The 26,280-nt window shown below is 47.6% G+C and overlaps 1 protein-coding gene across 1 annotated transcript in view; it reads right to left on the reverse strand.

Annotated features, from left to right (window-relative positions):
• CORIN (corin, serine peptidase) overlaps nucleotides 1-3,336 on the reverse strand; it is a 294,825-nt gene extending 291,489 nt beyond the window's left edge. Inside the window, exon 1 of the mRNA XM_075859548.1 lies at nucleotides 3,156-3,336. Within this exon, the coding sequence (XP_075715663.1) occupies nucleotides 3,156-3,227 (72 nt within the window). The 5' untranslated portion in view covers nucleotides 3,228-3,336. The remainder of the gene's footprint in view (nucleotides 1-3,155) is intronic.
• Nucleotides 3,337-26,280: the final 22,944 nt, after the last annotated feature.

Below are 26,280 nucleotides of genomic sequence, written 5' to 3' on the forward strand. Positions count from 1 at the left end.
GATGCCATAGACTTTTTACGTTGCGGCATCGGAATAAGTAAACAGAGCAGGGAGCTGTCAAATCTCCCTGCTCTCGGCTGCTAGAGGTAGCTGAGGGCTGGGGGCGTCCCTGCTCTGCCGGGTGAGATCGATTTCAGTATCGATCTCACCCGTTTAACCCCTCAGATGCGGTGCTCAATAGCGTGCACCGCATCTGAGTGGTTTTGGAGAGAAGGAGGGAGCTCCCTCTCTCCCCCACCGACACCCGGCGATACGATCGCCGAGTGTCTGTGTCTCCAATGGCAGCCAGGGGACCTAATAAAGGCCCCCAAGTCTGCCTGGAGTGAATGCCTGCTAGATCATGCCGCAGGCATGACCTAGCAGATGCCTGTCCGTTTTAAACGGACAGGCATAATACACTGCAATACAAAAGTATTGCAGTGTATTATAAATGCGATCGGACCATCGCATAGTGAAGTCCCCTAATGGGACTAGTAAAAAAGTGAAAAAAAAAGTTTCATAAAGTTAATAAAAAAAAATGTGAAAAAAAAATTAAAAACCCACTTTTTCCCCTTACAAACTGCTTTAGTATTAAAAAAACAAAATAGAGTTAAATAGTTACACATATTTGGTATTGCCGCGTCCGTAACAACCCCGACTATAAAGCTATTACATTATTTAACCCGCACGGTGAACGTCGTAAAAAATTAAATAAAAAAAGACGGAAAGATTGCTGTTTTCTGTGAATCCTGACTTTAAAAAAATTTGATTAAAAAGTAATCAAAAAGTCGCATCTACTCCAAAATGGTACCAATAAAAACTACAAGTCTTCCCGCAAAAAAAAGCCCTCATACAACTGCATCGGTGAAAAAATAAAAACGTTACGGCTCTTCAAATATGGAGACGCAAAAAACAAATAATTTTGAAAAAAAAGCGTTTTTACTGTGTAAAAGTAGTAAAACATACAAAAACTATACAAATTTGGTATCGTTGCAATCGTAACAACCCGCTGAATAAAGTTATTGTGTTATTTATACCACACGGTAAACGGCGTAGATTTAGGATGCATAAAAGAGTGGCAAAATTTCAGATTTTTTTCTATTCCCCCCCCCCAAAAAAAAGTTTATAAAAGTTAATCAATAAATAATATGTACCTCAAAATGGTGCTATACAACTTGTCCCGCAAAAAACAAGACCTTATACAGCTATGTCGACGCAAAAATAAAAACGTTATAGCTCTTGGAATGCGACGATTCAAAAACATAAAAAATTGCTTGGTCATTAAGGTCTAAAATAGGCTGGTCATTAAGGGGTTAAATATAATAAAATTCCATACTTAACTGGCCTAGCGTTGCCATAGCGATGGCTCTTTGTTCCCCTGGTTGTTGTCCGTGCTGCTGGCCTTCTGAGATGACGTTTCATCCCATGTGACTGCTGAAGCCAATCAAAGGCTGTGGCCATGACATATATATGCTATAGCGTCATCACAGGCTGCACGAAAAGGTGGGGAGCAGGGACGCATCACAATGACATCGCTTTCCGCAGCGGCGATCCGGGGTGAAAATCTGCAGTTTTCCAGATGGCATTCCCTGCGGGTTCTAAGTCGGATACACTACGTACATTTTGCAGCATATTCGACCTGCAGACAAACCCTTAGGCTACATGCTCATGATGCGTATACGTACGGATTTGACGTGCAGATTCTCCTGCAGCAAATCCGCAGTATAATACAGTACCAGCAAAGTAGATGAGATTACAAGCAATCTTATCTACACATTGCTGAATTATTTTGCATGTAAATTGAATTGCGGTGCGGATTTTAAAATGTGCAGAGTGTCAATTTATCTTGGGTTTCAGTCTCGGAACTGTATCTGACAAGTTTATAAAGAAACACACCAAAATCCGCAGCATAAAATCTGCACCTGTATCTGAATAAAAATGTAAGGTCTGCACCTAAAAACGAGTAAGAAACTAAAGTGCAACATGTGCATATAGTCTAAGGAGTGTATGTTAGGAAGTCCTGCAGAATAAAGTATACAGAAGGCAACACAAACATGACTATTATATATACGTGCATACAGTATATATATATATTAGAGCTGTATGTGGTTTTTTTTTTTTTTATCTCCTAATGATGATAACTCAGCATGTTTATCTGCAGCTTTATGGGAAATCACAGATAATGAGTAGTCATTTGTGCCATATTACAAGCTTAGCTCTGCTACCTTGACAAACCTTTCTCAGATAGATATTAGATAGATAGATAGAGAGAGAGAGAGAGAGAGAGAGAGAGAGAGAGAGAGAGAGAGAGATAGATAGATAGATAGATAGATAGATAGATAGATAGATAGATAGATAGATAGATAGATAGATAGATAGATATAGAGATAGATAGATAGATAGATAGATAGATAGATAGATAGATAGATAGATAGATAGATAGATAGATAGATAGATAGATAGATAGATAGATAGATAGATAGATAGATAGATGATAGCTCTTTCATACATACAATTGTTAGCAACATTCAATTATTGTCATTTGGTTTGGGGTTTCTAATAATTTTCATAGTTGTTATTCTCCCCCACCACTCAGTCTCTACTTACGCAGCATGAAAGACGCTGTATGATCAATCATTCCCATAGTAGTCATATAACCAAAAACTTCTTATGAGCCCAGGTAGATAAAGCAGTAGGATCACATATATCCCAGACATTGCATTGTGCATAAGTGGAGAAATAAACAGTCATTTACTTTTGTGTCACTTCATCATGTTTGTACCAAAGGAAAACTCAGTAGGTTAACCTGCAGTCCAATAACAACCACAAATAACATACTGTGTTATCAAGAAACATTGTGCTTAATCACAAACTCAACACTGCTACATTTGTATGTATATAACTGATGATATAACCTTCCACCACCATTCTACTAAACCAGACCAAGCAATAAAGCTTACACATCCCTCAATACCAATAATAGAGGCATAAATGTCCTACCTATATAAGAATGGACATGTCGTATGTGTGTGGCACAGGCATTCAGTATTAGTGTCCACCTTTTGCTATAGATCGTGATCATTATCTACTGTATATGACAGAGGTTCAGCACATGATCTAGTGAATAAAAGCCCCTGACAAGGCTGCAGTCTCCAGGAGGCTGGCACTACCCTTACCCTGCTGCTGCAGATGACTGGTCTGTAGCTCTCCTCAGCTGGCAGGCTGGTAAACTGTTGCATGGACAGCATGCTGAGCGCAGCTCACATCCCCACACTGTCCCGGCTGGATCTCCACCTTCTCCTCCCCACTCAGGGATCACTGCACCACTGTCCCTCCACGTGCTGAGGATGAAGGGTCCCAGCATCTTGTCAGCCAGCGACACGCCTCTGATGATGGAGCAACAAGTCAGGGGGCACCCTTCATGTGCCGGGGGCTTCCAGCTGCTGACTGTCACACACTGACTGGGTTACACCTCCTGGTCTTCCCATTATCAGTCTCTCCTAACATAGTGCAAGTGAAGGGGACTGGGAGGCAGCTTATCATATGCAGCCACTTCTGCCCTTCCCTTCTTCCCTAATCAATTCATGCTATTTATCAAAGAAAGCTCCGAATATGATCCTATAAGAGCCGGGGACCATTCATTTATAGTCCGGAGAGCGAAAGTCTAACTACCAAATGTAAGAAACATAATCACAAAGGAAAACGTGTGTACATCTATCTATCTATCTATCTATCTATCTATCTATCTATCTATCTATCTATCTATCTATCTATCTATCTATCTATCTCATATCTATCAATCTATCTATCTATCTATCTCATATCTATCAATCTATCTATCTATCCATCCATCCGTCCATCCATCCATCCATCCATCCATCCATCCATCCATCCATCTATGTATTAATCTATCTATCCATCTCATATCTATCTATCCATCCATCTATCTCATGTCTATCTATCTATATCTATCTATCTATCTTTCTATCTATCTATCCATCCATCCATCTATCTCATATCTATCTGTCTGTCCGTCCGTCCGTCCATCCATCCATCCATCCATCCATCCATCCATCCATCTATCTATCTATCTATCTATGTGTAGAAGGTTTACTCTTTCTTTCAAAGATTAATAAAATGAGGAATACATTTGTATCAGGCCAATGACCTTGAATCAGTATAAACTGTATCTGGATAGGTTCCATTTTCATGCCGGAAGATAGTTGTAGTTAGTGTAGAAGATCTGTGTGCTATTTTTAGATCACTTCATCTAATCGTTTAATAAAAATCTTAGGGTCATATCAGAATGTGAAGCATTTCTGCTGATATTTATTTGGTGTTTTCTGAGTCCATGGATGAAGGGTACATTTAGGAGGGAGAGACAAATGAAATCCAATAAAGTCCACATCCTGGAGTGCTGCTGTGTTGTCCAATCTCCTTCTCCCTAAACGTACTGTCGAAAATATGCCAGAAAATGTCTCTCGTGTAGTGCCATGATACCTGCAGAGCTGCTGATCTTAGGACAAAGGCTGTGATTGTATCATAAAGAGTTTTACAACCTTTTAATATAAGTATAATTTGTATATCAATTTGTCAAGATCTATGCCTGCAGTCAGTGAATGGAACCATTTTGGTTTATACCCAGTAGTGGAAAAGCTGTCCCCATCATGTTCAACTGACTAAGGCTGGGTTCACACGACCACATTAACGTCCGTAATGGACGGACGTATTTCGGCCGGAGGTCCCGGACCGAACACAGTGCAGGGAGTCGGGCTCCTAGCATCATAGTTATGTACGATGCTAGGAGTCCCTGCCTCTCCGTGGAACTACTGTCCCGTACTGAAAACATGATTACAGTACGGGACAGTTGTCCTGCAGAGAGGCAGGGACTCCTAGCATCGTACATAGCTATGATGCTAGGAGCCCGGCTCCCTGCACTGTGTTCGGTCCGGGACTTCCAGCCGAAATACGTCCGTCCATTACGGACGTTAATATGGTCGTGTGAACCCAGCCTAAGACTCACGGCTCCCTTTTCTAATGTATACCTGCACTTGTTTCTGTAGGTATCAGGGCATTTTCCAGATTGTTTCTGTAGGTATCAGGGCATTTTTCATATTGTTTCCATTCACAAACAGCAAACAGAGAGGAACTGAATCACAAATCATATTCAGTTTTTCAACATTACTTGCTATCACTCAATGGAAACATTCCTGTTTACATCCAGTAGTTTAAAATATGTCCCTTTATGTTCCACTGACAAAAGCCCATGGCTTAAGTCTATCAGAGGTCTCTCGTGCAATGTATACCTGCACTTGTTACAGCATCTATCAGGGCAAGTTTTTAGAATGTTTCCATTCACTAACAGCAAACAGAGATTTTGAGGAAGGTGAGAAATTAAGATACCATATAAATATATATATTAAAAAGTTGTGTAGCATATCATTATGCAATGACAGAAAACACCTAAAAGAGGTGGGTAATCCCCATTAAAGTGGTGTGGCCTGATCTTTAAGGTATCAAGGTCCCTAATCATCGACATCTGGATACTAATAGTGGCTTAAAAGGGTTTCTAGCTTTTAAGATTGATGGCCTATGTTTAAAGCGTACCTTACCCTTGGTTGAACTTGATGGACATGTGTCTTTTTTCAACCGTGCTAACTATGTAACTATGTAACTATGTAACTATGTAACTATGCAACCATAGAGGTAACTTTTTAGAGTAAACTGTCGTGTGTGTATATGAGGATTAAGGCTATTTCTGGCCATTATATGACTTGTATATAGCATTTCTTTTTAGCAGTTTTCCCTCTACAGACTCAATTGCTAATTCTTCGTTTTCCCTACTCTATTGGGTGGAGTATAACTTCTGTTATTTCTCCCATACACAGCACACAAATAGAAGAGAACAACCTGATCACCTATGTCTCCGTAGCATAACCTCAGAAGCAGCAGCAACATGGGGGAAATCATACAGCAATAATGAGTAGTGTAGCTGTGAGCAGCGTCTCTGTGTCTCTCTCTGCCTCTCTCTCCCGCCATAGAATTCTATGGGCAGCTATAACCTGATCCTTCAGTGAGTTGCCAGTTTGTCTCATCTTGAGCAGAAGTATTTAGCAGTATATTCAGTGAGTGAGTAAACAGCTAGAGGGGGGGGGGGGGGGCTGATAAGTGGAGAAAGAGGCATTTTTCTAAAAAAAACATATATTATAAAGTTTCTTGTATTCGCTTGTACTATTGATTTATACAAAGTTTGTTGAAAACTTAGTGACCATTTATTATGGGCAATCTATGTGTAATTAGTGGGGGGTCCCAGATGTCTGACTCACTGGGTTCTGCTGATTATGGGGTTTCTAGGAGTCTGAGCCTTACTGATTACAGATCACTGATGTGTCCTTTAAAGGGAATGAGTCATCAGGAAATGAATTATTGCTTCGTTTTCTTAATATATTTTTCAAGAATTTTTAAAGATTTTGAGGTGGGTTTTTTTTTTTACTTTCTATGTCATTATCCATATTAAAAATATGTTCTGTAACGATCACTTCTAAGCAGTCATCTCATCATCATCACAGGCAGGATTACAATGTAAGATAACACAGGATCCACCATTAATAATAGGCTATGGACACAGCTCCCCTCCTACCACCTTCCTGCACAATGACCTCTACACAGGTCACAGAGCACGTCTAGAAAAGTCAATAGTTCCGTTCCAGACTATTGTTTCCTAAGGTCCATGTGGCTGCTGTAAAGCATATCTCAGCTCAGACAAGATGGCTGTTTCCATAGTCAGGTACAGAAAATAAAATAAAACAAATCTATAATCAGAAAATAAAAACATCTGTTTTTAATTACAATTTTTTTTTATATCGGTGATACATTCCCTTTAACCCCTTCAGGACTGAGCCTGTTTTGGCCTTCAGGACGAAGCCGATTTTTCAAATCTGACATGTGTCAATTTATGTGGTAATAACTCCGGAATGCTTTTACCTATCCAAGCGATTCCGAGATTGTTTTCTCGTGACATATTGTACTTTATGTTAGTGAAAAAATTTGGTTGATAAATTCAATATTTATTTGTAAAAAACACCAAGATTTGGAGAAAAATGTGCAAAAATTAGCATTTTTCTCAATTTAAATGTATCTACTTGTAAAACAGATAGTAATACCACATAAAATAGTTACTAGTTAACATCCCCCATATGTCTACTTTATGTTGGCATCGTTTTTTGAACATTCTTTTATTTTTCTAGGACGTTACAAGACTTAGAACTTTAGCAGCAATTTCTCATATTTTCAAGAAAATGTCAAAAGGCTATCTTTTCAGGGACCAGTCCAGTTCTGAAGTGGCTTTGAGGGCCTTATATATTAGAAAGTCCCCATAAATCACCCCATTTTGAAAACTGCACCCCTCAAAGTATTCAAAACAACATTCAGAAAGTGTATTAACCCTTTAGGCGTTTCACAGGAATTAAAGCAAAGTAGAGGTGAAAGTTACAAATTTTTTCTATACCACAGAAGGTTTTACCCGAGAAATGTAACTTATTATTTATTGCCCAGATTCTGCAGTTTTTAGAAATATCCCACATGTGGCTCTAGTGCGGTCATGGACTGAAACACAGGCCTCAGAAGCAAAGGAGCACCTAGTGGATTTTGGGGCCTCCTTTTTTTTAGCATATATTTTAGGTACCATGTCAGGTTTGAAGAGGTCTTGTGTGCCAAAACAGTGGAAACCCCCCAAAAGTGACCCCATTTTAGAAACTACACCCCTCACGGAATTTATCTAGGGGTATAATTAGCATTTTGAACCCACAGTTTTTTTGCTAAATTTATTTGAATTAGTTTGTGAAGATGAAAATCTACTTTTTTTCTGAAAAAACGTAGAAATTTTTAATTTTTTCAAGGAATAAAAGAGAAAACACACCCCAACATATGTAAAGCAATTTCTCCTGATTATAGCAATACCCCATATGTGGTAATAAACTGCTGTTTGGACCCACAGCAGGACTCAGAAGGGAAGGAGCACCATTTGGATTTTGAAATTCTGATTTTGCTGGAATAGTTTTCAGTGCCATGTCGCGTTTGAATTGCACTGGAGGGAACAAAATAGTGGAAACCCCCGGAAAGTGACCCCATTTTGGAAACTACACTCATCATGGAATTTTTCTAGGGGTAAAGTTAGCATTTTGACCCCATGGTTGTTTTGCTGAATTCATTGGAATTATTCTGTAAAGGTAAAAATCGACTTTTTTTCAGAAAAAAGGTAGCCATTTTTACAAGGAATAAAGGAGAAAAAGCACCCCAACATTTGTAAAACAATTTCTCCCGATTACGGAAATATGCCATATGTGGTAATAAACTGCTGTTTGGACCCACAGCAAGGCTTAGAAGGGAAGGAGCGCTATTTGGCTTTTGGAGCTCAAATTTAGCTGAAATGGTTTTTGGGTGCCATGTCGCATTTGCAAAGCCCCTGAGAGGCCAAAACAGTGGAAACCCCCCAAAAGTGGAAATTACACCACTTAAAGAATCTATCTAGGGATATAGTGGGCATTTAGACCCCACAAGTCTTTTGCAGGATTTATTAGAATTAAGCCATGAAAATGAATATCAACATTTCTTCCACTAAAATGTTGATTTTTTTTTCAATTTTACAAAAGGATAAAGGGGGTAAAAGCTGCTCAACGTTTGTAAAGCAATTTCTCCCTAGTACGGCTATACCCCACGTGTGGTTATAAATGGTTTTTCATTAGAAAGTAATTAACCCTTTCTGGACTGATCCATTTTTTTTCTTTTCCTTTTTAATTTTTTCCTCCCCGCGTTCCAAGAGCCAAAACTTTTTTATTTTTCAGTCAATAGAGCGGTATGAGGGCTTATTTATTGAGAGACGAGCGGTCGTTTTTATTGGTACCATTTTTTGGTACATACAACTTTTTGAGCACTTTTTATTACATTTTTAGGTAGAGCGAAGGTGACCAAAAAAACAGCGATTTTGGCGTTTTAAATTCTTTATTTTTCACGTGAGACGCTCCATACATCACCCCCCACACTAAGACATGCTATGTCGTGGTGTGCGAAGGGGTTAATGTGCAGCGCATGGTGCGGAGTGAAAATTACAATTTTCCACTCATATGCCATTTTAGTGCACTACATGTTATGCCCAGTTTGTGCCACTGAAGACAAATACCTCAAAATATTTAACCAGGTTCTCCCGGGTATGGCGATGCCATATCTGTGGACATAAACTGGTGTTTGGGCACGCTGCAGGGCTCAGAAGGGAGGGACGCCATTTGGCTTTTGGGGCGCAGATGTAGCTTGGTAGTTGTTCTGTTTGTGGTTTTACTGGTGTTTCAGTTTGTAATGTGGGGGCATATGTAATCTGTGCGGGGTACATCAGGGTACATGTAATCTGTGCGGGGTACATCAGGGTATAATAAGAGGGTATAATAATGCAGTAAATAAATAATAATCCGCAGATATGTTTCCGGTGTCGCACTGATAAATGGCGCCCGATCTTATCTGCTTTTGGAACACTCTGCACATTTTGCATCGCCATATTCTGGGAGCCAGAACGGTTTTATTTTTTCTCCACCGGAGCTGTGTGAGGGTTTATTCTTTGCGGGACAATCTGTAGTTTTCATTGGTACCATTTTGGGGTACCAGAAATTATTTTGATCACGTTTTATTCCATTTTTTGGCAAGCAAGGTGACCAAAAACCATCAATTCTGACAATGTTTTTTATTTGTTTTTTTATGGCCGTCACCCTGGGCTATAAATGACCATTATACTTTATTCTGCGGGTCGGTACGATAATTTTTTAATGTTTTGCAGCGTTTGTGCAATAAAATCACTTATTTATAAAATAAATAATCTTTTGTGTCACCATATTCTGAGAGCCATAACGTTTTTATTTTTCAGTCAAAAAAGCGGTGTAAGGGCTTGTTTTTTGCGGGACAGGTTGTAGTTTGTATTGGTACCATTTTGGCATACATGCGACTTTTTGATCACTTTTTATTGTATATTTTGGGAGGGTTGGTAACCAAAAAATTGTGATTCGGCACTGTTTTTCGTTTATTTTTTTCGCGGTGTTCACCGTGCGGGAAAAATAATATTACAGTTTTATAGTTGGGGTCGTTACGAACGCGGTGATACCAAATATGTGTACTTTTTTTAACGTGTTATTTTTTTTCCTATAATAAAAGACTTATTATAGGAAAAAAAGCATTCTTTGTTTAAGTCACTTCTAACTTTTATTTTTACACTTTTTAAAAACATTTTTATTATCTTTTTTTTACTTTTTTTACTTGTCCCACTAGGGGACACTTAGACCTGCTGCTCTGATCGCTGCTAGAACACATTACACTACACACATAGTGTAATGTGTTCTAACGGTCATTGTGACGTGACAGTCACACTGACAGGAAGCATCGGAGGACCGGCCGGAGGCTGATCCTCCGAGGCTTCCATACATGGCAACCCGGAGGTCATTGTCTGGCCTCTGGTTGCCATGATAAGGATCGCCAGCCCCCGCAAATACATGTGGGGGGCTGCCGATCTGCTGTAAACCTCTTCGATGTGGTGATCGCAATCAACCACCGCATCGAAGGGGTTAATTGCCGATTTCAGCGGCGACAGGCCGCTGATCGGCAACGGGGAGAACAGGGCTGATACCCTGCACAGTTAACCGCCGCTGCGGTGTAGCGCCGCGTGGCGGTTAACTGTTAAAGCGCGGGCGTAACTGTACGCTCAGGTGCGCGAAGTTATTGCTCACCTGGACGTACAGTTATGCCAAGGTGCGGGAAGGGGTTAAAGGGAGTCTGTCACCAGAACTTTAGAAGGGGCTGGACGCAGCCTGCAGGGCTTAAGGGGAAGCCTCCATGACCTCCCTGGTAGGGAAAGGGTTAACAGGTGAGGGAGAGTTGGAGGGAGTCGGAGGGGGGGACAAGGAGGAGTCAGGGGGCCGTTGCTGCGCTTCCCGCTGTTTTCGGCATTGAGCCGGAAGCAGCGGGAGGAGTAGCACAGGGAAGACAAGCTCCCCGTTGCCCGCGCTCGTAAATATGTCGGAGGCAGTTTTATTAGAGCAGCTGCGTGCAGCTGCTGTGCACCACGGTCCCGGGTGGCTGGAGGAGACCGTGGCTGCATTAGCGAGGATCCTGGATGCCGTTTCGCCACGTCAGGCCCGGCGTTCAGGGTCTGTTGCAGGAGACAGGCTCCCCTCCCCCGGCCCCCTTCCTAGCATGGCGGCGGGGGGGGGGAGTCGGCAACAACCGCTCCTGCTCGGAGCAGGCAGAGAGCGTTGCCGGGGGTGACGGCGACTCAGGCCGGGTTGACCCGTCCCTCCCGGCGGTCCCGACCTCCAGAGCGCCTCAGTCCTGAGGCAGTCCCGCGGACACGGCGTCGCAGAGGGAGCCCGATCACGGACGCTGCAGGCCAGGCAGCTGGGAGGACCGCCCCTTCCCAGGCCCTGCGTCCTGGCAGGAATCCCAAGCCGCGACGTGGTCCGGCGGTAAGCAGGGAGTCGCAGGCCGGGCTCCCTGTCACCCCTCCCCCATCGGATGGAAGATTTGGAGGACAAGGTACGGCCGCCCCGCCTGGTGATGTTCCGGCCAGGCTTCTTCAGGATCATCGAGACGGACGCCTAGATCTGCAGCGACGTTGAGGCAACAGGTCCGGTCGGAAGTCTGGGTTCCATCGGTCGGGCGGCAGGTTGCCGGCCCATCGGTCAGCGCTTCATCATCTCCGATCCGTAGATGTCGGTGGGATGGCCAGTCGTCTGCGAGAGAAGAGCTGGAGGAAGGTGAACTGGACGCGTATCGTCGAGGTCAGGATGGTCCAGCTGACGGGAACACAGCGCCTGTGCGGCCCGGTGAGTGTGTAACTCCATCATTGTCATATCCAGCGATTTTTATGTCGGGTGTCGGCGGGGGGCTGCTAGCGTTGCATCGGTGGCCGGTAGTGGCGCGGGCGGGCGCGATGGCGCGGGTCTGGCAGATTTAGTGGGTTGCTTGAGGGAGCTGGTCGGGCGCCTAGATAGGGCGCCGGTAGTCACGGAAGTGTCCCCGGCGGTAGTGTGGGAGGGCCCCAGGGACGTGGGATTTTTTACAGCCGCGGCCCGTGCTGGCGGTTAGGGAGGCGGTCGCGGTGTCGGTACAGACCGAGGCACAAAAAGATGGCGATCGGGTGCGTATTGATGATCGTGCTCGTGGGGAGGTGTACGTTTGTTTCGAAGGTCCGTTGGGGGCGCATTTAAAGCAGGAGGTGCGTGAGCGGATCTGGAAGGACGAATATGTTGAGATTTTTTCTCTCTTGCCGCTCGCTAAATTAAATTTTTATAAGAGCAAGCGGGACGAGAGTAAAAAGGACGAGGAGGAACGGCGGCGGTATAGGCTTATCCCGCAGACGTTCGTTAATTGGTCGCAGGCGTTCGCCATATTGGCTAGTGTGATAGGGGAAAAGGCGCCGGAAAATTGTTCGGCGTTGTTTTGTTATTTTGATGCATTGGGGAGGCTCATAGGGCGTATGGGGGTCAGGCGTGGCTGCGATACGATGAGCAATTCCGTCAGCGGAAAGCGGTTCGGCCGGCGATTCGGTGGGACCAGAAGGATATTGCTCTCTGGTTGCGGGTTACGGCTCCGGTTAGGCAGTCCTTTCCCGGGAGCGCCGGCCAAGGAGGCCAGTCTAGTCAGGTTGGACAAGGCGGCGGGGGAAAAGCGGGTTTTTGCTGGCAATTTAATGAAGGCCAGTGTAAGTTCGGGGCCACGTGCAAGTTCAAGCACGTGTGTTCCGAGTGTAATGGTGCATCACACGGGGCGGCAAAATGTCTGCGAAAAAAGAGGTCAGGGAACCAGTCCTCCGCGGCTGGTCAAGGGGGTGTCACCGGTGAGGGTGGAAAAGATGGCCCCTTATCTAAATGAGTATCCGGATAGGGCGGCGGCTAAGTTGCTTTACGAAGGGTTTTGTGTTGGTTTTGTTATTCCTCCGCCTCCTTATGAGGTTCCGGTTACACGGAGGAATTTAAAATCGGCTTACTTGCATGCCAAGGTCGTGTCGGAGAAATTGTTAAAAGACGTTTCGTTGGGTCGCATGTCGGGGCCTTTTGTTGAGTCGCCTGTAAAAGATTTAGTTGTGTCCCCGTATTGTTCCTAAGCGCGAGCCCGGGAAATTTCGTTTGATTCAACACTTATCGTATCCCAAGGGTTCGTCGGTAAATGACGGGATTGATCACGAGTTGTGCTCCGTAGTCTATACCTCATTCGATAAGGCGGTGGGTTTAGTGCGGGCTGCGGGTCCAGGTGCGCTGCTAGCAAAAACCGACATCGAGGCGGCGTTCAGGTTGTTGCCAGTTCATCCAGAAAGCCAACGGCTGTTGGGTTGTTTTTGGAATGGGGCTTTTTACGAGGATCGGTGCCTTCCGATGGGGTGTTCCCTTTCTTGTGCATACTTCGAGGCGTTTAGTAGCTTCGTGGAGTGGGTAACGAGGGGAGTATCCGGGGTCGACTCGTTGATCCATTACTTAGATGATTTTTTGTGCGTTGGCCCGGGGGGTTCGCCGGTTTGCGGTAATTTGCTTTATGCACTACAGAAGGTGGCGAGGGATTTTGGGATCCCTTTGGCGCCAGAAAAAACGGAGGGCCCGGTAGTGACGATTTGTTTTTTGGGAATTGAAATAGATTCGGTGGCAATGGAGTGTCGTCTCCCTGCGGATAAGTTGGGTGCTTTGAGGCTGGAGGTACGGCGGGCTTGTAGACTGAAGAAAATGACGCTGTGGGAGCTTCAGTCGCTGCTGGGGAAGTTGAATTTCGCCTGCCGGATTATGCCAATGGGGAGGGTGTTTGGTAGAAGGTTGGCGGCGGCAACGGCGGGAGTGCGTGCGCCGCATCATTTTGTGCGGCTCAAGGAGGAGCACCGAGCTGATCTTCAGGTTTGGGATGACTTCTTGGGCCAGTACAATGGTCGCTCGCTATGTATGGCCCCAGCGCAGGATACGAGTGATTTGAATATCTTTACGGATGCGGCTGGGGCGGGCGGTTTTGGAGCTTACGGGGGAGGTCCGTGGTGCGCAGGTCAATGGCCGGCTAGTTGGGTGTCCAGTGGACTCACGCGGAATCTGGCCCTGCTCGAGCTGTTCCCCATCGTGGTGGCGGCGACCATTTGGGGGGACAGGCTCAGGGATAAGAAGGTTAGTTTTTACTGCGACACCATGGGGGTGGTGCTGGCCATTAATAACATCACGGCGTCCTCTCCTCCGGTAGTTCAATTGTTGCGACATTTAGTGTTGGTGTGTTTGTCGTTGAACGCGTGGGTGGTGGCGGTGCATGTGCCGGGAGTACGGAATTGTATCGCTGATGCTCTTTCTCGCTCGCAGTGGGACCGGTTTCGGCAATTGGCACCGGGAGCGGAACGTCTCGGTTTGGCTTGTCCGGAACATCTTTGGGATCTGGTCTCGGTCCCGTAGAACAACTGTTACAAAGGTCTTTGGCGCGCACGATGTGGAGTGCTTATGCTGCCTGTTGGAGGCAGTGGGAGGAGTGGGTAAGAGAGTTGGGTGACGTCAATACGGATAGAGACAGGTTGGTGGCACTTTTGTACTGGTTAGGTGACGCCTGGGAGGCGGGGTTTTCAGTGGCAAAGGTGAACCGGTTCATATCTGCGGTGGCGTTTGGTTTTAAGTTGCGAGGCTTTCAGGATGTATCGAAGGAATTTCTGGTGTTGCAGGCTTTGAAGGGGTTGCGCCGAGGTAGAGTGGAGGCGGATAGTAGAAGGCCTGTGTCGTTTGCTTTGCTTAGCGCGTTGGGCGGTTCATTAGCATCGGTCTGTCGTTCTTCAGACGAAATCGATTTGTTTCGGTTAGCTTTTTCGTTAGCGTTCTTTGGGGCATTTAGGATAGGTGAGTTGGTGTCGCCAAGTACCAAACAGGCAGGGGGGCTGAGATCTGGGGAGGTGAGCCTATTCGCAGATCGCCTGGAGGTATGGTTGCGTCGGTCGAAAACTGACCAATTAGGGAAGGGTAAGCTGATAGTTTTGTTCGCCCTCCCGGGGTCGGTTATGTGCCCAGTAGAGTGCATGCAGGGTTTTAAGCCGCAAGGGGGGTCTCCAGATTTGCCTTTGTTACGTCATGTGGACGGGTCGTTTTTGTCCAGGTTTCAGTTTGGAGCTGTATTTAAAAAATGTTTGACGGCGGTTGGTGTCGCGGCGGGCTCATATTCATCTCATTCCTTCAGGATTGGCGCAGCAACAGAAGCAGGGCGCTGGGGGTTGGATGATGAATGGGTGCGGCGTATTGGTCGTTGGGAGTCCAACAGATTTAAGTCCTATGTCCGCCCCCATTTGTTATGAGGTTTGTTGTTAACGCTTAAGAAATGTTATATGGTGGTGTCTAATTATTTTTTCCGTTTCAGATTCGCCTCCGTGTTTGGTGTGGTTGCTGGGTCATTCTTACGTGCACTGGGGGGCTTTGAGGGCGGACGTCCGCCCGGACGGTCGCCAGTTGCGCATTCCGCGACAGGATGCGGTTGTGCATTGGCTGGGATTTAGAGGTATGTCTTGGAGCAGGGTGTTGGCGGAATTCCAGACATATGCCCGGCTTGATAGGGTTCCGGAGGTCTTAGTGTTGCACGTGGGTGGGAATGACTTAGGAGTCCGCCCCTTTCGTGAGTTGGTGCGGGATATCAAACACGATATGTTGTGTTTGTGGGTTTCTTATCCCAAGTTGGTAATAGTGTGGTCGGACATAGTCCCAAGGAAACATTGGCTGTTGGCTAGGTCTGTGGAGAGAGTCAATAAGGCTCGCATTAAAGTTAATCGGGCGGTGTCCCGTTTTGTATCAAAAAACGGGGGCATTTGCGTGAGGCACAGGGATTTGGAGTCAGGAGTGGGGAATTTCTGGAGGAGTGACGGGGTTCATCTGACCGAGGTTGGCATTGATCTTTGGAGCTTGGCGATAGCAGAAGGAATAGAAAGGGCGGTGGTGGTGTGGCGGAACTCACAGGCTTAAGGTGGTCAAGGCCTGTTTCGCTGTGGCGGGGGGAGTCCTTGAGGCCAGTCAGTACAAAATGGTGGGGGGGTCGCATCGGGGGTATGCGTCCCCCAAAAAAGGTACATGGTTGAAGACTTCATCGGGTGTTATCCCTTTGAAGTGGTCTTCTGGTGGAAGGTATATCACTTGAAGGCTTCATCGGGTGTTATCCCTTTGAAGTGGACTTCTAGTGGTCGGTATATCACTTGAGGGCTTCATCGGGTGTTATCCCCTTGAAGTGGACTTCTAGTGGTTGGAGCCATCTGCAGAGGTGAACGGTGCTTCCGAGCTGGTTTACGGCTGGAGGTAATTGGTGGTTTGCAGATGGCTAACTCGGTGTGTTCTTAAAAAAGGAATATCTGAAAGGGCTTCAAGGACTTCCTCTGCTCGGGTTAATGTTAACGTTAAATTGTTATTTACGATTCTGACCCATGTTGGGTCATGTGAATTATTAGAAGGAATTCTCTGGTGGATTCCTAACTAGTTATCCGAAGGTTTCGGATTTAAATTCTTTTTATAAAACTGTGAAATTAATAAACGGCTGCTGTGGCCATTTCACATCCAACCTCGGTGTCACGTGTCTTTCCTAAAGGTGGGGGTGGGGGGATAGGATGGGTAGGGGAAGGTTTCATTAACACACGACTCTACTTAGGCAGGTCATGAGCTAGCAGTATGCTAATATAGTTCATGCTAACCTGATTTTAATTATGTTTTCCTTGTCCCGCCAGGGTGCCTGCTTTGCATTAAAAACACTCTTATTAACATACCTCCCAACTTTTGAATTCGGAAAAGAGGGACATATTAAGCCACGCCCCTAACCGCTCCCAACATCCGGCATAGACACATCAAATCACGGCCAGATCCTTCTGCAAATAACGCGCGCACGTTCTCACTGCGGATCTCTAGACTGTCTGGATATCACAGATATTATGGATCCGGTTATGTCGCCTTTATGTTACTTTTCCTATCCTGGGTATAACATTTGCGCATCACGGCGGCAGCAGCTGCAGGACAAACCAAAAGTCTGAGAACAATGAAAGTCAAGAGGGAGACCCTGTGGTTGATGAATTTTCAATTGACAGGTAGCAGAGTTACATGATGGGGATTTTTTTTTCCAGTTGTGTAACTCTGCTACCAGTCAATGGAAAAATCATCTACCAGAGCCCCCCTGTAGATTGCTCCACACACAGCCCCCCTGTACATAGCGCCAGACACAGCCCCCTGTAGATAGCTCCAGATACAGCCCCCTGTAGATAGCGCCAGACACAGCCCCCCTGTAGATAGCTCCAGATACAGCCCCCCTGTAGATTGCTCCACACAGCCCCCCCTGTACATAGCGCCAGACACAGCCCCCTGTAGATAGCTCCACACACAGCCCCCTGTATATAGCTCCAGATAGAGCCCCCCTGTAAATAGCTCCACACACAGCCCCCCTGTAGATTGCTCCACACACAGCCCCCCTGTACATAGCGCCAGACACAGCCCCCCTGTAGACAGTTCCACACACAGCCCCCCTGTAGATAGCTCCACACACAGCCCCACTGTATATAGCTCCAGATAGAGCCCCCCTGTAGATAGCTCCACACACAGCCCCCCTGTAGATAGCTCCACACACAGCCCCCCTGTACATAGCGCCAGACACGGCCCCCCTGTAAATAGTTCCACACACAGCCGCCCTGTAGATAGCTCCACACACAGGCCCCCTGTACAAAGCGCCAGACACAGCCCCCCTGTAGATAGCTCCACACACAGCCCTGTAGATAGCGCCAAACACAGCCCCCTGTAGATAGCGCCACACACAGCCCTCTGTAGATAGCGCCACACACAGCCCCCTGTAGATAGCGCCACACACAGCCCCCTGTAGATAGCGCCACACACAGCCCCCTGTAGATAGCTCCAGATACAGCCCCCTCTAGATAGCTCCAGATACCACCCCCCTGTAGATAGCTCCAGACACAGCCCCCCTGTAGATAGCACCACACACAGCCCCCCTGTACATAGTGACAGATACAGCCCCCCCTGTAGATAGCGCCAGACACAGCCTCCCTGTAAATAGCGCCACACACAGCCCCCCTGTACATAGCGCCAGATACAGCCCCCCTGTAGATAGCTCAAGATACAGCCCCCTGTAGATAGCTGCAGATACAGCCCCCCTGTAGATAGCGCAACACACACAGCCCCCCTGTAGATAGCTCCAGATACAGCCCCCCTGTAGATAGCTCCCCACACAGCCCCCTTATAAGCGGTAGCAGGCCCTACTGCTGCCACTCTCCGCTCTGCTTTCACTCACAGTCAGAAGAAGGCAGGAGTCTTGCGGCGGCGTTCTCACTGGTGTCTATGCCGGCCCGGGAGTGGACCAGTTCAGTCACTTGACCTGTCACCTGACCGGTGAGGTCAGATGACAGATCGGGTGACTAGACTGGTCCACTCTCGTTCCGGCATCAATCCCAGTGAGAACACAGCCGCAAGACTCCTGCCTTCTTTTGATCGCTGCTGCAGTCATCTGACATGCAGGGCGCCTGTCAGCATCGATCAGCTGTTTTGATACAGCTGCAGCGCCCAGCAGGACATTTTGCAGACCGCCCGGGACGGCGGGACATCGGTGAGAAACCGGGACAGTCCCACCGGATCCGGGACGATTGGGAGGTATGTTATTACGTTTATGCAAATTAGCATTTCGGTACCTAGAGGGCGTGTCCGTTGCACCAAAATGCTAGCGCGTCATTGCCCTGTTCAACCCCCCTCCCTGCTTGCTTGCTGTGATTGGCAGGGGCCAGGCATAAACTCGCCAAGTACATTGCCTGGCCCATGTCAATCACAGCAAGCAGGGAGGGAAGGAGGGGGGTTGAACAGGGCAATGACATGCTAGCATTTTGGTGCAACGGACACGCCCTCTAGGCACCGAAATGCTAATTTGCATAAACTTAATAAGAGTGTTTTTAATGCAAAGCAGGCACCCTGGGGGACAAGGAAAACACATTTAAAATCAGGTTAGAATGAAATATATTAGAATTCTGCTAGCTCAAAAGTTCTGGTGACAGACTCCCTTTAAGCAGACATGGCAGACATTGAGGCAGCAGCATCAATGCAACACTATCAATTGACTAAACACTGTGGTCAGGTGGGGGTCACTGGCTATAATGCCATGGCAAATATGAGGACAATAACAGGGGCGTAACTAGGAAAGACTGGGCCCCATAGCAAACTTTTGACTGGGGCCCCCCCTCCCCTGGGTGTCACACAACCCCCCCCCCCCTTGTAGATAGTGCCTTTTTTACAGCCCCCCTGTAGATAACGCCATACAGCCCCCTCTGTAGATAACGCCATACAGTCCCCCTGTAGATAACGTCATACAGTCCCCCCTGTAGATAATGCCATACAGCCCCCCCTGTAGATAACGCCATACAGCCCCCTCTGTAGATAACGCCATACAGCCCCCTTTGTAGATATCTACAGAGGGGTCTGTATGGCGTTATCTACAGGGGGGACTGTATGGCGTTATCTACAGAGGGGGCTGTATGGCGTTATCTACAGAGGGAGCTGTATGGCGTTATCTACAGGGGGGACTGTATGGCGTTATCTACAGGGGGGACTGTATGGCGTTATCTACGGGGGGACTGTATGGCGTTATCTACAGAGGGGGCTGTATGGCGTTATCTACAAAGGGAGCTGTATGGCGCTATCTACAGGGGGGCTGTATGGCGTTATATACAGGGGGCTGTATGGCGTTCCCTACAGGGGGGCTGTATGGCGTTCCCTGCAGGGGGGGCTGTATGGCGTTCCCTACAGGGGGGGCTGTATGGCGTTCCCTACAGGGGGGGCTGTGTGTCGTTCCCTACAGGGGGGGGCTGTATGCCGTTCCCTACAGGGGGCTGTATGGTGTTATTTACAGGGGGCTGTATGGCGTTATCTACAGGGGGGACTGTATTGCGTTCTCTACAGAGGGGGTTTATGGCGCTAACGCCATACAGACCCCCCTGTAGATAACGCCATACAGACCCCCCTGTAGATAACGCCATACAGACCCCCCTGTAGGGAACGCCATACAGACCCCCCTGTAGGGAACGCCATACAGCCCCCCCTGTAGGGAACGCCATACAGCCCCCCTGTAAGGAACGCCATACAGCCCCCCCTGTAGGGAACGCCATACAGCCCCCCCTGTAGGGAATGCCTTACAGCCCCCCCTGTAGGGAACGCCTTACAGCCCCCCCATGTAGGGAACGCCATACAGCCCCCCCCCTGTAGGGAACGCCATTCAAGCACCCTTATAAGGAACGCCATACAGCCCCCCCTGTAGGGAACGCCATACAGCCCCCCTGTAAGGAACGCCATACAGCCCCCCCTGTAGGGAACGCCATACAGCCCCCCCTGTAGGGAATGCCTTACAGCTCCCCCTGTAGGGAACGCCTTACAGCCCCCCCATGTAGGGAATGCCATACAGCCCCCCCTGTAGGGAATGCCTTACAGCCCCCCCTGTAGGGAACGCCTTACAGCCCCCCATGTAGGGAACGCCATACAGCCTCCCCCCCTGTAGGGAACGCCTTACAGCCCCCTCCCTTTAGGGAACGCCATACAGCCCCCCCCCCTGTAGGGAACGCCATACAGCCGTCCCCCCCGTAGGGAACGCTATACAGCGTCCCCGACCCCCCAAAAAAATGCGACCTACAGTGTGTCCTACAAAAGACATGTATCCCCTATCCACAGGATAGGGGATACATGTGTAATCGCTGGCAGCGATAGGGAGAACGGGGGACTGAAAGTCCCCCCAAGTTCTCCATGACTAACCTCTGACTCCGGCGTCTTCGCAGCTCAATAAAAATGAAAGGAGCGCTGGTCACACAAGCGCGACCGGCGCTCCATTCATTTCTACGGAGCTGCCGACACAGACCCCGGAAGTCCGAGGTTTGTGATGGAGAACTTCAGGGGACTTTCAGTCCCCCGTTCTCCCTATCAATGCCAGCGATCACACATGTATCCCCTGTCCTGTGGATAGGGGATACATGTCTTTTGTTTAATGGCAGAGCGGGGAGATACCTCCCTGCTCTGCCGTAGTGTTCAGTGGCGTCCCGCTGTAGCAGCCATAGCGGCTGCTAGCGGAGCCTCCGGCCATGATGGGGGCCCGTGCCGGCGGGCGACACGGGCCCCCTCATGATGCGGGCCCCGTAGCAGCCGCTACGGCTGCTACGGCTGTAGTTACGCCACTGGACAGTAACTAGTCATCTCCATCCATCAGTCAAATCTAGGGAAATCAAAAACTGTGATGGACCATCTGTATATCAGGGGACAGATTTAGGAGTTTATCCAATCACTGTAGATACTCTAGAAAAGTGTAGTAACATGTAAAATATCAGATGTCTCCATCCCTCTCTAATGTCACCCATGCAGCATGTATAATGTTCATATTTGTGAGAACCATTGATTGAACATATTATATTACTCAGATTATGTTACTATATTGCTCAGATTACGTTACAATAGAAGCTGATGCTAGAAGTATGTCATCTAGATGCACACCCTTATTAATCTCTAAATATAACTTGTGATATTGTCATGTCATCTCACTAGTGGACTTCCAAATGATATCACAAAAATAATGATTGTCCACTTGCTTTGCATCACTATCCAACTTTATAATCAGATATAAGTTACAATTAAGGGCTTATTCAGACTAAAGTGATATACGTCCGTGCAACGTGCGTGATTTTCACGCGCCTCGCACGGACCTATATTAGTCTATGGGGCCGTGCAGTCTGTGATTTTTACGCAGCGTGAGTCCGCTGCGTAAAACTCACGACATGTCCGTTCTTTGTGCGTATTTCGCGCATCACGCACCCATTGAAGTCAATGGGTGTGTGAAAATCACGCGCACCACACGGAAGCACTTCCGTGGGACGCGCGTGATTCGCGCAACAGCAGTGAAAAGTATGAATGAAAACAGAAAAGCACCACGTGCTTTTCTGTTTACAAACATCCAAACAGAGTGTCATCATGAAAAGCACGCAGCCGCGCATCATATGGTGATGACACACGGAGCTGTTAAGTGCCTTTTGCGCACGCAAAACGGCGCGTTTTTTGCGTGCGCAAAACGCACACGCTTGTGTGAATCCGGCCTAAAGCGGATCTGTCAGTTAAATATGCTGCACTACACCGCGTTCCAAATTATTATGCAAATGTTATTTTTCGCTGATTTTCCTAAATAGTCGATGCAAATGACAGTCAGTGTAATCTTCAAGCCATCAACCGTTGGAGTATAATGCGAATTTTATTGAACAAATCTCCTAATGATAACAGATTTTTTTTTAGAAGTAAAAAACTCAAAATACACTGTTCCAAATAATTATGCACAACAGAGATCAAAACATTTTAAAGGTTGTAAAGAGAACTAAAATGGTAATTTGTTGAATTTGCAGCATCAGGAGGTCATATTTACAGAAATCAAAAGCTCTTTCAATCAAAAAAACCTTAACAGGCCAAGTTACATGTTAACATAGGACCCCTTCTTTGATATCACCTTCACAATTCTTGCATCCATTGAATTTGTGAGTATTTGGACAGTTTCTTCTTGAATCTCTTTGCAGGATGTCAGAATAGCCTCCCAGAGCTTCTTTTTTTATGTGAACTGCCTCCCACCCTCATAGACATTTTGCTTGAGGATGCTCCAAAGGTTCTCAATAGGGTTGAGGTCAGGGGAACCTGGGGGCCACACCATGAGTTTCTCTCCTTTTATGCGCATAGCAGCCAATGACACAGAGGTATTCTTTGCAGCATGAGTTGGTGCGGTCATGCATGAAGATAAATTTGCTACTGAAGGCACGGTTCTTCTTTTTGTACCACAGAAGAAAGTGGTCAGTCATAAACTCTACGTACTTTGCAGAGGTCATTTTCACACCGTCAGGGACCCTAAAGGGGCCTACCAGCTCTCTCCCCATGATTCCAGCCCAAAGCATGACTCCGCCACCTCCTTGCTGATGTCGCAGCCTTGTTGGGACATGGTGGCCATTCACCAACCATAGAATACTACATCCATCTGGACCATCCAGGGTTGCACGGCACTCATCAGTAAACAACACAGTTTGAAAATTAGTCTTCATGTATTTCTGAGCCCACTGCAACCGTTTATGCTTGTGACCAGTGTTTAGGGGTGGCCGAATAATAGCTTTATGCACACTTGCAAACCTCTAGAGGATCCTACACCTTGAGGTTCACGGGACTCCAGAGGCACCAGCAGCTTCAAATACCTGTTTGCTGCTTTGCAATGGCATTTTAGCAGCTGCTCTCCTAATCCTATTAATTTGTCTGGCAGAAACCTTCCTCATTATGCCTTTATCTGAAAGAACCCGTCTGTGCTCTGAATCAGCCACAAATCTTTTCACAGTACGATGATCACGCTTACGTTTTCTTGAAATATCCAATGTTTTCATACCTTGTCCAAGGTATTGCACTATTTCACGCTTTTCGGCAGCAGAGAGATCCTTTTTCTTTCCCATATTGCTTGAAACCTGTGGCCTGCTTAATAATGTGGAACGTCCTTCTTAAGTAGTTTTCCTTTGATTGGGCACACCTGGAAAACGAATTATCACAGGTGTCTGTGATTGCTTACAATGATCCAAAGAGCCATAAGACACAATACCATCCATGAGTTTAATTGAAAAACTAACAATTAAATGTTTATGACACTTAAATCCAATGTGCATAATAATTTGGAACACGGTTTAGATAAGGGTAACATATTACAGGGACAGGTTCTTCCTTCTATTAGCCAAAAAGTCAAAAAACATATTGTGGGTGGGGGCGTGGCTAGCAACGGACAAGGACAGACGCATCCATACCTCCCAACCGTCCCGGATCCGGCGGGACAGTCCCGGTCTCTCACCGCTGTCCCGCCATCCCGGGCGGTCTTCAAAATATCCCGCTGGGCGCTGCAGCTGTATCAAAACAGCTGATTACTGCTGACAGGCGCCCTGCATGCCAGACGACTGCAGCAGCGATCAAAAGAAGGCAGGAGTCTTGCGGTGGTGTTCTCACTGTGATCGATGCCGGCACGGGAATGGACCAGTCCAGTCACCTGACCTGTCATCTGACTTCTGACGGTGAGTGAAAGCTGAGCGGAGAGTGGCAGCAGTAGGGCCAGCTACCTCTTATAAGGGGGTTGTGTTGAGCTACCTACAGGGAGCTATCTACAGGGGGGCTGTGTGAAGCAATCTACAGGGGGGCTATGTGTGGAGCTATCTACAGGGGGGCTGTGTGGAGCTATGTGAGGATCTATCTACAGGGGGGCTGTATCTGGAGCTATCTACAGGGAGGGGGGTGTCTGGCGCTATGTACAGGGGAGCTGTGTGTGGCGCTATGTACAGGAGGGCTGTGTGGAGCTATGTACAGGGGGGCTGTGTCTGGCGCTATGTACATGGGGGCTGTGTGTGGCGCTATCTACAGGGGGGGCTGTGTGTGGAGCGATCTACAGGAGGGCTGTATCTGGTGCTATCTACAGGGGGGCTATGTGTGGAGCTATCTACAGGGGGGCTGTGTCTGGAGCTATCTACAGGGGGGCTATCTGGCGCTATGTACAGGGGGGCTGTGTCTGGCGCTATCTACAGGGGGCTGTATCTGGAGCTATCTACAGGGTGCAGTGTCTGGCGCTATCTACAGGGGGGCTGTATCTGGAGCTATCTACAGGGGGGCTATATGTGGAGCTATCTACAGGGGGGCTGTGTGTGGAGCTATCTACAGGGGGCTATGTCTGGAGCTATCTACAGGGGGGCTGTGTGTGTAGCTATCTACAGGGGCTGTATCTGGAGCTATCTACAGGGGGGCTGTGTTTGGCGCTATGTACAGGGGGGCTGTGTGGAGCAATCTACAGGGGGGGCTGTGTCTGGCGCTATGTACATGGGAGCTGTGTGTGGCGCTTTCTACAGGGGGCTGTGTGTGGAGCCATCTACAGGGGAGGCTGTGTGTGGCGCTATCTACATGGGGGGCTGTGTGTGGAGCTATCTACAGGAGGGGTTGTGTGTGGAGCTATCTACAGGGGGGCTGTGTGTGGAGCTATGTACAAGGGGGCTATGTCTGGCGCTATGTACATGGGGGCTGTGTGTGGCGCTATCTACAGGGGGGGCTGTGTGTGGAGCTATCTACAGGAGGGCTGTATCTGGAGCTATCTACAGGGGGCTATGTGTGGAGCTATCTACTGGGGGGCTGTGTCTGGAGCTATCTACAGGGGGGCTATCTGGCACTATGTACAGGGGGCTGTGTCTGGCGCTATCTACAGGGGGCTGTATCTGGAGCTATCTACAGGGGGCTGTGTCTGGTGCTATCTACAGGGGGGCTGTATCTGGAGCTATCTACAGGGGGCTATATGTGGAGCTATCTACAGGGGGGCTGTTTGTGGAGCTATCTACAGGGGGCTATGTCTGGAGCTATCTACAGGGGGGCTGTGTGTAGCTATCTACAGGGGGGCTGTGTCTGGCTCTATGTACAGGGGGGCTGTGTGGAGCAATCTACAGGGGGGCTGTGTATGGCGCTATCTACATGGGGGGCTGTGTGTGGAGCTATCTACAGGAGGGGTTGTGTGTGGAGCTATCTACAGGGAGGCTGTGTGTGGAGCTATATACAGGGGGGCTGTGTCTGGCTCTATCTACAGGGGGGCTGTGTGTGGAGCTATCTACATTGGGTCTATGTGGCTCTATCTACAGGGGGGCTGTGTGTGGAGCTATGTACAGGGGGGCTGTATGTGGAGCTATCTACAGGGGGGCTGTGTCTAGCGCTATGTACAGGGGGGCTGTGTGGAGCAATCTACAGTGGGGCTGTGTCTGGCGCTATGTACAGGGGGGCTGTGTGGCGCTATCTACAGGGGGGCTGTGTGTGGCGCTATCTACAGGGGGCTGTATCTGGAGCTATCTACAGGGGGGCTGTATCTGGAGCTATCTACAGGGGGCGGTTTCTGGCGCCTTTTACAGGGGGGCTGTGTGTGGAGCAATCTACAGGGGGGCTCTGGTGGATGATTTTTTCCATTGACCGGTAGCAGACTTACAGAACTGGAAAAAAAAATCCCCATCATGTAACTCTGCTACATGTCAATTGAAAAGTCATCAACCACAGGGTCTCCCTCTTGACTTTCATTGTTCTCAGCCTTTTGGTTTGTCCTGCAGCTGCTGATGTGATGAGCAAATGTTATACACAAGATAGGAAAAGTAACATAAAGACGATATAACCGGATCCATAATATCTGTGATATCCAGACATCTAGAGATCCGCAGTGAGGATGTGCGCGCGTTATTTGCAGAATGATCTGGCCCTGATT

The sequence above is a fragment of the Rhinoderma darwinii genome, chromosome 1 (assembly GCF_050947455.1).
Source record: "Rhinoderma darwinii isolate aRhiDar2 chromosome 1, aRhiDar2.hap1, whole genome shotgun sequence".
NCBI classification, from domain to species: domain Eukaryota; kingdom Metazoa; phylum Chordata; class Amphibia; order Anura; family Rhinodermatidae; genus Rhinoderma; species Rhinoderma darwinii.